General features: G+C 39.8%; 2 protein-coding genes across 6 annotated transcripts in view; both read right to left on the reverse strand.

The window, feature by feature from the left end:
• Positions 1-4,579, reverse strand: part of efcc1 (EF-hand and coiled-coil domain containing 1) — a 13,811-nt gene extending 9,232 nt beyond the window's left edge. For 2 of the 3 annotated variants that reach the window (XM_025060273.1, XM_025060272.1), the window contains exons 1-2: positions 1,892-4,579; positions 475-893 (exon numbers count right to left, since the gene is read on the reverse strand). In XM_025060273.1, coding sequence (XP_024916041.1) covers positions 475-893; positions 1,892-2,551 — 1,079 coding nt within the window. In that variant the 5' untranslated portion in view covers positions 2,552-4,579. The remainder of the gene's footprint in view (positions 1-474; positions 894-1,891) is intronic. The other variant, XM_017036353.2, reaches the window with a different exon arrangement.
• A 9-nt stretch (positions 4,580-4,588) lies between these two features.
• Positions 4,589-12,401, reverse strand: acad9 (acyl-CoA dehydrogenase family, member 9). Of its 3 annotated transcripts, none has more exons than XM_008320967.3 (19): positions 12,342-12,401; positions 11,280-11,508; positions 10,348-10,441; positions 10,161-10,262; positions 9,873-9,979; positions 9,674-9,774; positions 9,322-9,400; positions 9,064-9,235; positions 8,887-8,960; positions 8,725-8,800; positions 8,562-8,632; positions 8,359-8,478; positions 8,157-8,285; positions 7,952-8,031; positions 7,487-7,613; positions 7,332-7,409; positions 6,466-6,594; positions 5,429-5,501; positions 4,589-5,155 (listed from the first exon to the last, which is right to left on the reverse strand). In XM_008320967.3, exons 2-19 carry the CDS (start codon positions 11,460-11,462, stop codon positions 5,055-5,057), a joined length of 1,896 nt encoding a protein of 631 aa, XP_008319189.1. In that variant the 5' UTR covers positions 11,463-11,508; positions 12,342-12,401; the 3' UTR covers positions 4,589-5,054. The 3 variants fall into 3 exon arrangements, with proteins under 3 accessions (XP_008319189.1, XP_008319187.1, XP_008319186.1); XM_008320965.3 differs by lacking the exon at positions 12,342-12,401 and adding an exon at positions 12,061-12,330; XM_008320964.2 differs by lacking the exon at positions 12,342-12,401 and having other exon boundaries at positions 11,280-11,571.
• Between the last annotated feature and the right edge of the window lie 2,126 nt (positions 12,402-14,527).

Here is a 14,527-nt window from a genome sequence, read left to right on the forward strand (position 1 = left end):
GTATTTGACCAGTGGTTAACAGGTCAAACAGCAGGCGTTCACGGTCAGAAGTTATTATAGTTGTCATTCTTTAGATAAGTAAGGTTTAACCTGTTGAAATAGACTGTATTCATATGTTCCTGTCAGGTGAACTAGAATGTAAGCTTATTGTTGATCTACAAATTATAGACTAGCGTGAAAATGTTCAAATCATTTCAAAAATAAAATGATTATTTTAAAACATATTTCATAACATATTTTCATATGTTATGAACATGGTGAAGCAGGATAAATAGATGGTTGGCATAACAGCACAGAAGTGAATAAGAGGCAGGAACAACAACATCCAGTTGAGGAAATCGCATGTCAACACTATGTAGTTAGAAATTAAAAATAAATGATGAATGTGTGTTATAATTTCTACAGTTGTGGTCAAATTACAGCTTTCATTTTTAAATGAAAGCTGTAATTTCTTCCTGTGGATCAAAGACATACCTGTAATAAAGGAGCTCTGATTCCAGCTGAAGGATTTTCCTCTGCAGCAGTGGAACACAGTTGGTCTTGGCCTCCAGTTCCTTCACTTTTCCCAATCCATTTAGCAGGGCTTGTCTGGCCTCCTCCACTTTCCTCCTCATACTCACCTGCTCCCTCTTAAGTGCACTGTTACACTCCTCCAGAGCAGCTACCGTCTCTTTGGAGCTCCACAGTTCCTGCTGCAGTCTGTGGTTACACAGCATAGCTTCTGCAACCTGCCGGTCTCTGGAGGTCTGCAGCAATTCAATTTTGTTGATGATGTTTTGCAGACTCTTTATGTTCGTGTTGGTGCTCATGGTGTGATGGACACTTGGTTTCTGGTGGGCAACAAAGCAGCCTTCTTCTGCCCCGTGTTTGGAGTGGCTTTTCCACAGACCGACCTGAGGGGCAAGAGCAACAGCAGAAATGAGGGACCAAAAAAAAAATCCTTTGTAAATCGTGAAACATTAAATACACTGAGGCAACATAGTCCCAGCAGCTGGGTGTATGTGTCGATCGAGAAACATATGACATATAAGGAAGTCTGGAGTGGTAAATATATGTTAGGGCGGTGCAGAGCTTAGTGGTGATGTGTGCAGTTGGAATGACAGATGGGTTGAGGGTAAGAGTAGGGTTTAAATCAAGGATCTGCTCTAAACCCTTTCTTGTTTGCAATGTTGATGGAAACGTAGCAAGAAGTCGATACAGTAATGGTGGCTGAGGTTACAGACCTGGGATCAGCCATCCAAATTACTGGGTGGTGCAGAAACCACTTCAGGAGGAGGGTGCAGACAGATGTCGGGCGAGATGTGTGTAAGAAAGATAGCAGTAACACTGAGAGGTCTATCTCAAAGTGAGGCCTGCTGTGGTGTGTGGTTCACGGCAGTGTCTCGGACCGAGGATGAGGATGGACAGATCAGAGGAAGAGATGCAAGGTGGAGATGAGATGGTGGCTAGAGAAAACCCAAAAGGACACATGGATGTTGTACAGGAACACATGGGGATGGGTGGTGATCTGTGGTGACCCCTGCTGAAAGATGAACTACAGACACTACATGATGACTTACAGTTCTCTGTAACTCAGAAAAACCTTTCTGTGTAATATGAAGTTACAGTAGTATTATGAACAGATCTGATGATGCTATTCAGTTACAGTATTGTAGTTACTGTAAATTACAGTTTTCTTCAAAGATTCTTCTTGGAATCTTGTGATGCATGGTAAAAGTGACTTAAAAAGTGTGGGTTTGGGCCTTTTGGGGTGGATGGGAGGGGCGGAAGGGGGTTTTCCTACACATAACCAGTAATTCCCCCAAAGCATGGTTCCCATTGCCGTTGCCAACTTACACTTAGGCTGAAAAAGTTCAGCATTTTCTCCCGTTTACTCCAGCGTCATCCTTACCTGCAGAGCCAGGCATCGAGCGTCGCTGCTCTGGAGAGCGGCGCGCATGTCTTCGATCAACTCTCTCAAACTTGCATTTTCGTCCTCCAGTTTAGTAATTTGGTCCTCGGCTTCCTCCAGAGCCACGATCTCCTCGTAGCATTCCTTGGTGCAGGAGCCGAGTCTGCAGCCGGATGCATGTCGCCCCTCCGCTGAAGAAGAGGAGCGCACACACAGCAGCCTGCCCCGCCGCTGCAGCGGGCTCCTGAGGTGGATCTGAGTCTCGATGTGCTCGCTGTCCTTCCCGACCAACAGCCGGTCGTCCTCGTACTGACAGCCCGCCTTTGTGCTGAAGTAGCCACAGAGTTTAGCGTGGAAGTGCCTGAAGGTGAGCTCGCTGGGTAAGTTCTCCAGAACCCCTGCGCACTCGTCGTCCGCGTCTTTGTTCAGGCCCAGAACTTTGCACAGAATGTTGAAGTCCTCCACTGGTATTCTGTCGTCACCCTGGTAGTCCATGTGATGGAAAATCTCCTGCAGATATTGATCCAGCCCGGTGGCCAAAACGATGACCTCGTTCTCCACTCCACGGTCCAATCCGTAATGGTAAGCCAGGGTGCTGACAATCCATTGCGTCCTGCGCGCCGGTCGTCTGTATGGGTCAGCAGAGTCGACTGCATCCATGACAGCGCAGCTTCATACTTACACACAGTCTAAGGAGCGGACTGCCTTTGTCTCCATGGCATCTCCCCGTCTCTGTCTGTGTGTGTGTGTGTGTGTGCGTCCGACTGCAGAAACAACCAGAGCTGCTGAATAAAGAGGGGGGTAAGAGAAGGGGGAGGGGAGGGAGGAGGAGTGTGTTTAGACCACACGGGGGCAGATTTGAAAGTTGCACTGCCCCAAATTCAAAAACTACCAAGACATATTACACACATTAAAAGGATTACAATTTAAATGACCAGCTAATGTCCACCCTGTTTATGGTTTTATCTACATGTGTTGTTGTTCTCTGGTGTGAAGAGTTAAATCCTGTCGGTGGTATAAGCCCCACGCTGTACACAAAGTTCACGTATACAGTACTACCTTGAGCCGGGCTAATTGACACCAGGTGTATAAACTTACACAAACAGGCGCGCGTACACATACATATTTATGCGCGTGTGTGTATACAGACATATATATACTGTATATACATTTTTTATATATATACATACATATATACATACACACGTATATATACGTGTATACATGTCTGGTGTTCACAATAATGTCTTTTTGAATACGAGATTCTTGTGATAACAGTGAGACAGACTAAAGATTTAAGGTTTTTAACAGTTTAAAAATTAAAGGTTATTAAAAGCTAACAGGAAAAAACATTTTTTGTTCAGGCCATTGCCATTAATATAAACGTGGTTAGTATCTTTGTCTGTTTACATGCATGTTTCTCCAGGTACTCCAGCTTTGTCCTGCAATCCAAATACATGATGGATTATGTTACTTGGACACTGACCGTAGGGTTAGATGTTGTCTGTCCATACTGTATACGTTGTCCTGTGATGACTCTGTGGTGTCCTCCAGCCTTGGCTGCAGCTCCTCCTGCAACCCTGAAGTGACCAGTACTAGAAGATGAATGAGTAGACGTTAGACGTGGTGAGTGGTGGACATACAGACGCTGATTATTACCTGATAATTGTTGATGATTTAACTATTTTCTCGAGAGTCTAATCAAGAAGGTTTTGCCAGACGTGTTTCATTCAGTTGTTAAAGTCCTGATTGTTCTGACTGAAAGCCTCACATGAACTTTATTGGTGTTGGACTAACGTTTGGATTCAATCAATCACAGAGGGAAACATTTGCCTCTTTAAAGGCTGAATGCTCCACAGCGTCTAACAGTTTCCTGCTGTGACTGAGGGAGGTATGAGTGAACCCAAACTTGTGGGCCGTGCCGTCTAAAACTGAATCATAAATTCAAAGTTAAGCTCCATCAATCTGAATCTGCAGCAGGGGGGTTTTAAAAACGCGTTATAATTACCATGTGTAAACTGCTGTAATACCAATTCAAATTAAAAGTGTGTTTTTTTCTTACATTTCTTATTTATCCTTTTTGTTTCATCACAGCTGACAGTAATAAATGGCTGTTGGATCAGCATTTTCTTAAATGTTTTCAGCTTTAGCCTCAGCTCCCAGTGGTAATCGTAGCTAACAGAGAAGAGAGACTAGACTCAGCCCAGACTAGACTATAAACTGAATCTACAGCAGTAACAACACATCCGTCATCCAAACCCAATAATCATCGCAAAGGTTTCCACATTTTAGTTGCAATTCAGTTTTTAAGGTGTACACAACCGTCAGTGACAATATCAGAAGCTCTTTGTTTTCTTTTTTTTTTTTAAAGCAGATGCATGTCTTCAAACTCAAGGTCCATGGTCCAGGTCTGGCCCGTCTGGTTATTTTTTGTATTCCTCCACAGCCAAACATATGTCTGGTTGTCTTAAAGTAAACCTCTACAGTATAAAGAATTATCTTTGTTTGCATAAGTAAGATTTTTGTTCAGATATACAGAAAAACAGAGAGACTTTTAAAGGCAACATGAAAAGCCAGATACTAAAACTACAGACATTATCCAAAAGTGAAAAAAACAAAAACAAAACATATTTATGATAAAGCATTTTGACTTTTGTGTTTGTGGATAACGATTAAAAACTGTGTAGTCCCTGGACTTTTGTGTTTGTGGCTAACGATTAAAAACTGTGTAGTCCCTGGGAAAGTGGTAAAAATGCAGTGATACCCCAAAGGTCCCAGGCTCTGCTCCACGTCCCTTCAAACGATTTCTGGAGATGGATTTAATTATCAGACATGTTTTATACCTGGTTGGTCACACACTTTAATATCTTATTAAATAAGGACTTATTTAGGCACTAGGAGAAAGAAAAACAGACGGGGTGAGGGTGGGGTGGGGGGCTCCACGCAGCACATTTAACCAGTACAGTAACACTTTAAACAAGACAAGTCATCCCAGTAGATCTGATGTTAGGCCATTGTTAAAAAAGTCTTTTACTAATAACATTACAGTAAATTTACATTTATTGTATAAATCTAGGAGTAAAAATGATTCACTGTGAGTAAACCTGTCATTCTTCTACCCAGAGAGACATTGCTGAGGCACGGGGGGGCAGGAGGAGGGGGCTCAGAATGTTCTGTCCAGAGGATGAGAGCAGATGTAGGCTCTGTTCTGTAACACGTCCGTGGCGATTTTCTTGATGTTGGCATCAATGTTCTCAGGAGTATCTAAAACAGGTCAGAGTGGGAGTTAGAGCTGCCTTTTCACTTGTTGAACATGAAGTGTTCTACTACAAACCCTGATACTACAGACACTGAGTTGAGTAAAGAAAGACAATGGAACATTGAAAACATTTCAGTGAGAAGCAACAGGATTTCCAGAGTTGGTATGTGGACTTTGGGGAAATTTAGCAACACATGCAAGTCTGTTATTCTCAGACACAGTACAAAGGAAAGAAAAGCACAGGTCTGTTTTCAATTAAAATGTAGGGCTGGACTCACGTTTCTGCAGCTGAGTCATCATGTAATTGTTCTTGAAGAAAGCCTCACTGACAAACGTGTTTGTGAGCAGCACCTAGAAAAATGAACCAAAAACACAGTTTGAACCTGCAAATGAACAGCACTCACTGATAGTGTCAAACTGACAACAGCATGGCACAGATTCAACAGTAACGTTATCATCTCCTCAATGACATCCGCAATAAGTACGTAAAGTAAAACGGTTTAAGTCACATCTGCACTGAACTGGACTGATCCAGCTAACTGGATATTTGCTGCTTAAAGAAAAAAAAAGAGCAACTATCTTTGGAATGGAGTAATGGAACAAACACACAGACGGGATCTGTGTATGTCCTTTACACAAACACATTTCTGATGCCTGAGGAATCAGAGAAGAAGAAAAGAACTGAAGTGCACATCTGAGACACAGAGGAGGTTGAGACAAGGCCTCCAGTGCCGTCTCAAATGTGTGCCTGTTTAGGATTTGTCTTACTCAACGGTACATTAATGTTTTTGATTAAAGACACATAGAGACACTCGAACAAACACACATGTACAGAATAGACAAACGCAGACTTGCACACACACAAACACACACAAACACCACTTCTTCCACTCAGATCCAAGAACTCTACTGTGATGTTTCTCAGTTCATGGGCTTCTTCAAATATGGTCTGGTCACAGGTGTTGATATAATATTAATAAACACGACTGACAAATGCATCAGCGTTTTGCCCTTGTGCACATATAACTGCCACACATATCCCAATATGTAATATACAAAAATCTCTTTCACCAAGGGATAGTGTCTTTATGCCAACGGACACTTCCTTCAAACTGAGAATCTAAGCAGGTCAGAACCTTTACACTGAGCAACTGTTGCTCCTTTTAAATGTTTGTTGGATGATATTTTAAGTTTAATTTTTTAATTAAAGCCCACTGAGACAAATTGACCAGCCAGAAATGCTTTGCAGGTTTTCTTAACTATTCTACCAATAGTTTAAGTTGAGACTCGGCGTGTGGATTAGTACCGTTCTTACCTCATGGTCATGATTCCTCAGACCGATGCTGATTGAGCGGCTGGCTCTGGACAAGACTGCCGTCATGGCATAGAGGTTGATCAGCACATCGGCTACTCTCTTCAGTATAAGCTGTTCATCCACTATGCTCTTTGTCAGATTCAGAGAGAAAAATTAACAAATACACTGTAAATAACATACATTATTTCTTGTGTACTGTTTAGGAATGCTGGTACATTATTTCAGTTACAGGGGTTAACGTGTCAAAGGATGTTTAAAACACAGGAAGTAAGGGTAGTGATTTTGGGCTGTATCAACATTAGCTTGTCGACGCATGTATGGGGATGTTGCCAATCAGTAACGTAGAATAACAAATAATTTACTGACGTCAGAGAGAAAATCACTTCATCAACCAACACAGTGCAGAGCAGTGACACTGGTGAAGATATAGCTACTTTTTTAATGTAAATTGTAGAAGATACAGGATGTAGATTTGAAAATGTAATGGTAATATTCAATGGCTCTATCTACTACGTCACTGCAGGCTTTTGTCTAAACCACTTATTTACATTACCATGAACAATGTTTTTTATTTAGGTAAAGTGCAAATGTTAAAGCTGTGTTTCCTCTGCTGTGTTTGACAAAGAGTCAAGAGATGTTTAGGTTCTGATTATTTCTGATCTTTAGTTTAGATGTTTTAGAAAAGCAGAGAAGACATGAACGCGACTTGACAAAGAAGCTTTCTAGATAAGTAGAGCGGATGAACGATTGACAATCACGCATTACACAATGTAATCGTTTGACAATCACGCATTACACAATGTAATCCAATAAAGTTCATACTGTTTTTTGATTGACTTTCAAGACCACGGAGACACAAATGTTACCTTTCCATATCTGTAGAGTAGGCTCTCCACTGTGGCTCCAAAAGTGTAGACGTTATTCTCCAACTTCTTTGCGCTTTCCTGCAATCACACAACAGCTGAGACACTTCTAAAGGAAGGTAAATTATCTTTAAGAGAAAAGACGTTGATGTTCTTACTTCCAGACTCGGGTGTACCACACCATCTAGTCCAGTAAGGCCAAGGTCGACTGACTGTCCCAAAAGGAACCTCAGTTTCTTGAACGTCATGCTCACAGCCATACCAACGTTTCCTTTCTTCATCTCTCTGATAGCAAAGACAAAAGAGATACGGTGAAGCAAAATCAAAGAAATGTTTCCTTTAAAATACCAGATGAGATGAAAAATGTTGGGATTATCTTTTCATATAAAAATAAATACAATTTTCCAGATTGTGTGTAGTGTATCTAATGATGATTTACAGCATTTCACAAAGGAAATGTTAAATGTTAATGTAAATGTTAAATACAACGCATACTTGTAGCATAGTTTGACGGTTCAAAAATGTAACTTAAATGAAAGAAATACTCTAAATGTTGCAATCCAAGAAGCGCTCTACATCAATAATATTATATATTTTATGTTGCAAAAATGCCAGTATCTTACTTGATTTTCCCTGTTATAATTTTGCCAGCATACTGCAATCCAGTCAGAGCTATGTACATCCTCAGGATTTCATTAGTCCCCTGAAAACACACACCAGTCGACATAGTTCAGGGATGAAACGATGCATCGGTTGAAATTTAAAAAATGAATCACACGTCAAGACCTGTGGCTTTAAATCGAGTTTACACAGTAGCTGTTAAAGTACCTCAAAGATCTGCAGGATGCGACAGTCCCTGACATAGCGTTCAAACTGGTAATTCTTGGTGTAACCCAGACCTCCCAGGACCTGGAGAGCTTCACTGACACAAATCCAACCTCCTTCTGAGCTGAACACCTTAGCAGAGAACAGAACAGACATCAACACAATGTTCTTTATCATAAAGTGCTCAGTGACAGAGCTGTCTGACCTTGACCATAGCAGCCTCCACAGAACAGTCTGGAAGCCCAGGTATATCCATCATCCCTGCTGTCAAGTAGGCCATACTCTCCATCACATAGGCATTAAGAGCCATTATGGCAAACTTTTCCTGCAGAACCAACATATAGTTCACCCATGAGTTCATGGAAACATTGATAGACATGTTTTTATAAAACAAAAGGAGAAGTGTACCTGAATCATACCAAATTCACCTAGGGTTTTGTTGAATTGCTTCCTAGTTGCTGCGTACTCAGAGGTCATTTCTTAGGATTGAACAAATAAAGCCAAACACGTCAGTGTTTTCAATTAACCCACATAATTACATTACAGTTATGCCGTTTTCTCGTCCACCTACCAATTAGTTTCTTTATCATTCCGGCTACAGAACTGCCCATACTGAACCTTCCTGAGTTCAGGATGTTCATGGCAATCTGATGTGGAAAAAAGCAGATTTTACTGTTTCTTTAAAATACAGAAATATTATATAAGATTTTAGTGAAAACAATAAGGCGCTCACCTTGAATCCACCACCTACTTCTCCAATGACATTCTCCACTGGCACAGGGACATTGTCAAAGGACACTTCACATGCTGTAGAAAAACAGGTTTCATGTTAAACACATTGAAACTCTCACACACGTGACTAAGAGAACAGAAGAACTCATCTGATGATCACGAATGCAAGAATGCTTACTGTTGGAGCCCCTGATGCCCAGCTTGTCCTCAGGCTTGCCACTGGTGATGCCCCCAAAGGCCCGCTCCACAATAAATGCTGAAATTTTATCTTTCTTAACACCATCCACATCAACCTCCGTCCTGGCGAACACTGTCATTATATCTGCAAGGCCTCCGTTAGAAATCCAAATCTGGCATCACAGCAAATAATGAAAAGACATTATACATCGTCACCAAAGATGTAATGTTATTGGAGTGGACTGGTATTTCCTCTAACCTTGGAGCCATTGATCAGGTAATGTTTTCCATCTTCAGACAGAGTGGCCCGGGTTTTAATAGAGGCTGCATCACTACCACTATAATGATAGTTAGTGTAAGTTATAGTTGTATAGAGATATTTGCACACCTACTTCCTACAATTGACATCATATATAAAAAAGTAAAGTGTTCTTCAGTGCAAAATGTATCCTCATAACAACCAAATATGAAACATGAAACAACTATAAACTGAGCATGGACATTAAATAAACATTACTTATTCAAAAGTCTGTTGTGAATGTAATTTCTGCTGTTAAGTTAGTTCATACTAGTTCGCTAACATAGTGGGACCAGAGAAAAAACAAACAAACCTTCCAGCTTCCGTCAGACAGAAGGCTGCTATGTGTTCTCCAGAGGCCAGTTTGGGCAAGTACTTGTTCTTTTGGGCTTCAGTACCTGCAATCAGAATTCCCTGACACCCACAGGCCAAGGTATTTATAACTGGTACTTTATTAATAATCTATACTATTTTAATTTATTCCACTGGATAAATTAGGTTTTTATTTTTACCTTCAGTCCGATGGCTTGATGAGCAGCAAGTGTTACAGCAATAGAGCCATCCAAGGATGTGATCTCTGCCAGACGTGCATACATAGTGTTGGACAATCCTAGACCCCCTAAAGGCAAGAAAGAAAGAGAACAGAGAGATATGGCATGTGTAAAAGAGAGAAAGACCGAGGCCAGAAACATTGGAGGTGGTTTCAACCTAAAAGGAATTGAATAAATATATGTATGTTATTTGTGCTGAGAGTAGAGAAGAGGTGGAACAAAACCTGGAGAGGTTCAATGTGATTTTACCATATTCTGGAGGAATCATGATTCCAAACAGTCCAAGCTCCTTTAGTCCTGTCAAGGTTTCCTCTGGGATTTTTGCATCTTGGTCAATCTTTGTTGAGTCAACTAAAAACATGAAATAGAGATTGTATATAACAATCAGACTGCAACGTTATAATTAGCACTGCATATTGCTAAGAGCACTTTTTACCAATTTCCCTGAAGAATTTTTCCACTGGAGCAACAAGCTGCCTAATTTCCTCCAATTCTTCATTTCCAATTTCTGGATAAGGAAACACCTCAGCCTAGAGGGGAAAAATTGATTTAATAAAAATACAAAAACATCTTTCAGCTTATTGTAGAACATAAAACAAATATAAAATCCATAAAGTGACTGAAACAGCTTATATATAGCTGTGACAACAATGTTTGGCTGAAAATGTTAGCAAAACATAAACACTTCTTTTGTAATATTTTGACATAACATGACTTTAGAGGCCCATTGTTCAATATACAGGAGGTCTACTTGCAAAATTACACTTTTTTTTCTATCTACTTACTGCAGCATTCACTTTTCTTATGTTGATAAGAAATTTCACTTCCCAAAGAAGAATGAATTACATCTTGGTATGCAAACCAGAGGAGTTTCCCCAGACACCTGGAAAGGCCTGCATGCTTAGGGCATGGACGGGTTTTAGAACTGGCCAGAACACTGCATCACTGACTAAGTATGACTAATGCCTGTAAATTCTCCACAAACTGAAGACAAACAATGGCCCAACACCTCTTCTACAGAGGTACCATCTTGCTGATTCACCGTGTGACATGGACTATAAAACCACCAACACTGCAGCACAGCGGGGAAAGTCATTGGTGCAGTTAGCAAACTTTGCACATAGTGTCTACAAATGTGACTTTGACAATACTACTACTGTAAATATCTGAAAATGCTTTTGTTCTTCTTATGTATAGAACTTAATTGTTTAATTTTACTTTAGTATTTTTTTAATAAAATTGTTTATTTCACATTTTCCTTTTGAAGACAAGACACCAGACTGTAAAATTATAAAAAAATAAATAAATAAAGGAGAGAGAGGGCGAGGGAGTGTAAAGCGTATAATAAAACACAAAGCAGCGTTTTACCTTGTTTATCTGCCCCAGGAACAGATCCTTAGCGTAGGACAGGAGTCTGCAGTCACTTCTGATGGACCTCTGTTGCTGCTGCTGCTGGATATGCCGAACAGCATGTCTCACATTGTGAGTAAAAATCCGTTTCCCGAGGTGAAGGCATTTGGGCAGAACAACGAACCTGTTTACATGCATCATCCTTTTACCTTTCTTCGTTACTTCCGACAATCCATAGATTGACAACCTAAACAAGTAGAGAATGAAACCTTTCACCTAAATCTGTCGCACACTGATGACGTGATGCATAGTAATTAAACGTGCTACGCGTACGTGTAACGTCATCTTTATGCATATAATTTAGTCGAAATACTGCTTTCACATTAACTCTAACGAGGTTAAAATAAATAAGAACAATTTAAATTCTTAACATTATATCTCCACAACTGTGATATACAATGATGTCAGCAATTGTGTCATTTCCAGTGAAAAAAATATAATTCAATCTCATGCAGTGCAGACTCCAAAATAATTTATGAAAAATCTTACATTTATAAAATGTTAATATCTTTAAAAAACAGCAGTATTTGGATGTCTAAAAATCCTCCACAATATGAACTACTTTTAACGTATGTAATGTACGTACTATACTGCTCAAATATTTTCTTAAAAATAAAAGTAAACGGTTTATCTATGAGGTGCTTTAACGCTGTAGTGTAAATTAAATCAACCAAACTTCACACAACTGGCAGACATACTACACAAGTATATTGTTAGAAACTGAAGCAGAAAAATCAACCTTTAGCTGTTTGCACGGCCTGGGTCTGTGTCCTTCTTTGTTAGCTTAGCTCTTGTAGCCACAGCTAGTCCACTATCGTAAACAGTGTCAACAACGGTGTTTTGTAGTTTGCGTGTGCCGTAGAGAGGTGCTTCATTAAATGACAGTTCCTTAAAACGGACGTGGACAAACACTTCACAGTGTTCACTTCACATTGTTGGCTTTTACCCATAGTAGACTGAAGGACAGCCTGTATTTCCGTTTTTAAAAACGCCAACTTTCCCTCCATTGTAGGCACTTACCTCTGCTACTTTAGGTGTGTGAGCTGGTTGTGTGAGTCACTATCTCTGATTGGCTTATTCAAAAGCTTACTCTGCCTTAGCCAATCAACATCGATTATGTGGTTGCCTTGTCCCTCCCTCCTCCCACGATAGATAGATAGATAGCTAGATAGATAGACAGACAGGTAGATAGTCAGGCAGACAGACAGACAGATAGATAGATAGACAGACAGACAGGCAGACAGACAGATAGACAGATAGATAGATAGACAGATAGATAGATAGATAGATAGCTAGATAGATAGACAGACAGACAGACAGCCAGATAGATAGACAGACAGGTAGATAGTCAGGCAGACAGACAGACAGATAGATAGATAGATAGAGCTTTATATAACCAAAAAGCCCTTATATATAGTCATTCACATCATGGCAATAAATTAAGACAATATTTTGTCTGGTTGTTCAACCAAATGGATACAGCATAACAACACACAGGAAACACCAGTTGGGGGCGCAATTTGCAAAGAAACTAGGACAGGGGTAAAGTATTCCACCTGTTAACGTTGTCTTAATACAGATCATTTTATACTTCAAGTTGATTATAATCAAACAATACAGTAACTATACTTGTATTTATATACTTGTATTTATCTTGACATGGTTCGACGGTGAGTTAGTTTTATCTTGACATGGTTCGACGGTGAGTTCACGTCTTCGTCAAAAATTACACCTGACGTCACCGTGACGTCTCCCTATTAGCTGTTTACGGAGGCGTTGGCAGGACAACCATTTCTCCCGATGCCTCGCTGCTCATCTAGGACGTCACTGAAAATGTTAAAGTAAAAATCCCACCTCATGACGCGATTCTGTCTTTTACAGATTTTAGGATCTCCTATTCCGTCTTTTACCTATTAGGTGGAAAGTGATGTCAAACGCAGCCGCACTGTTGGCAACAATTTAGCGTTAATTTGAACAAATCAAGTTAGGTGGAAAAATGTCAGATTTGCCTCTTAATTAAATTCATATATGCAGGCACTGTGAGTGACTGCTGTTATGTTGGCTGTAGTTTATTAGTGTTACCTATCATTAATGGTACCCACGAGTAAATGAAACCTCGGCTCAACCTATTTTAAGTGTGTGACCACTTGGTTCTGCTGACACAGATGATGACTCACATGAAGCAAACCTTCCCTCAGATCACCTGCCCCACAAGGGCAGGAAAGCAGCCTTGGGTGTTCTGCAAACTAAGGGGAAAAACACACACACTTTTCTCTAACCCTTATAAAACTTACTCAGAAGCTTTTCATATTTTTGCAGAATATCCTTTTATTTTGCACTCTTAACATTGTCACAGTGATAGTTCAACAACAATGATGGCGTTGATTGATTCGAATTAGAATGCATGATAAAATAGAAGCACTTCTTCCTTTTCTTTGTCTTTATAGAGGGCTGTGATCCCAGGATAACAGGGGAATATAAGGAGAAGTTACCATTTGTCTCCACGTGAATTTCTAATTGAATAATGTCAGAGGCAGAGAGAAGCAGTTTGATATCTACGTATATATCATTGAATAGTAGGAATGCACCTTCAGTGCAACTAGACATGGAGTAGTAGTAATTCTAATATTGAAAATAACCAATCATTTACAGTTTATTTACATGTATTTTTTTCTTTACTTTCTTGTTATCCATTGAAAGCTTTTTTCTTTTCCACACATTTACTTTCTGTATGTAACATTTGATTTTCCAAATAGAACTGTCTGTTTTCACTGAACAACATACAGTCAAGGAAAAGTGATGAAACATTTCATGACAAAACACCAAGTTTGGTCAAAACCTGTCTTAATGTAAACTAGAACAGTTTTTTAAAAATAAAACTTTACTGAAACATTTTGCGCCCACTATCAATGCAAGAAAAATGTAACAAGTCAATTACTACACAGGGATAACGTTTCAAAAACGAAGACGAGAGAAAAGATCTGCAGTGATCAGAGCACACTGTCTCTCACGTAGAATTTGAACAGATTTTTACCAATGATTCTTTTTTCTGAAGAAACTACGGCATAATGGGTTTTGATTATATTAATATATAAATATATATACTGAAATATATATACCGTATAAAGGTCTAGTTTTATTTTTTGTGGTGCCCAACTTCATTCTAGAAACACAGGTAACAAGTATGTGGGAAAGTATATTTTGAC

Source organism: Cynoglossus semilaevis, chromosome 11 (genome assembly GCF_000523025.1).
Source record: "Cynoglossus semilaevis isolate Cse_v1.0 chromosome 11, Cse_v1.0, whole genome shotgun sequence".
NCBI classification, from domain to species: Eukaryota; Metazoa; Chordata; class Actinopteri; order Pleuronectiformes; family Cynoglossidae; genus Cynoglossus; species Cynoglossus semilaevis.

Excerpts from the sequence above, each read along its gene's own strand:
- acad9 (XM_008320967.3), bottom strand. The coding sequence starts at position 11,462 with ATGATGCATGTAAACAGGTTCGTTGTTCTGCCCAAATGCCTTCACCTC. Across the intron at positions 6,595-7,331 it reads TACTCTACAGATATGGAAAG|AGCATAGTGGATGAACAGCT; the intron begins GTAACATTTGTG and ends AATCTGACAAAG. Across the intron at positions 5,156-5,428 it reads GATGACTCAGCTGCAGAAAC|ATACTCCTGAGAACATTGAT; the intron begins GTGAGTCCAGCC and ends GACCTGTTTTAG.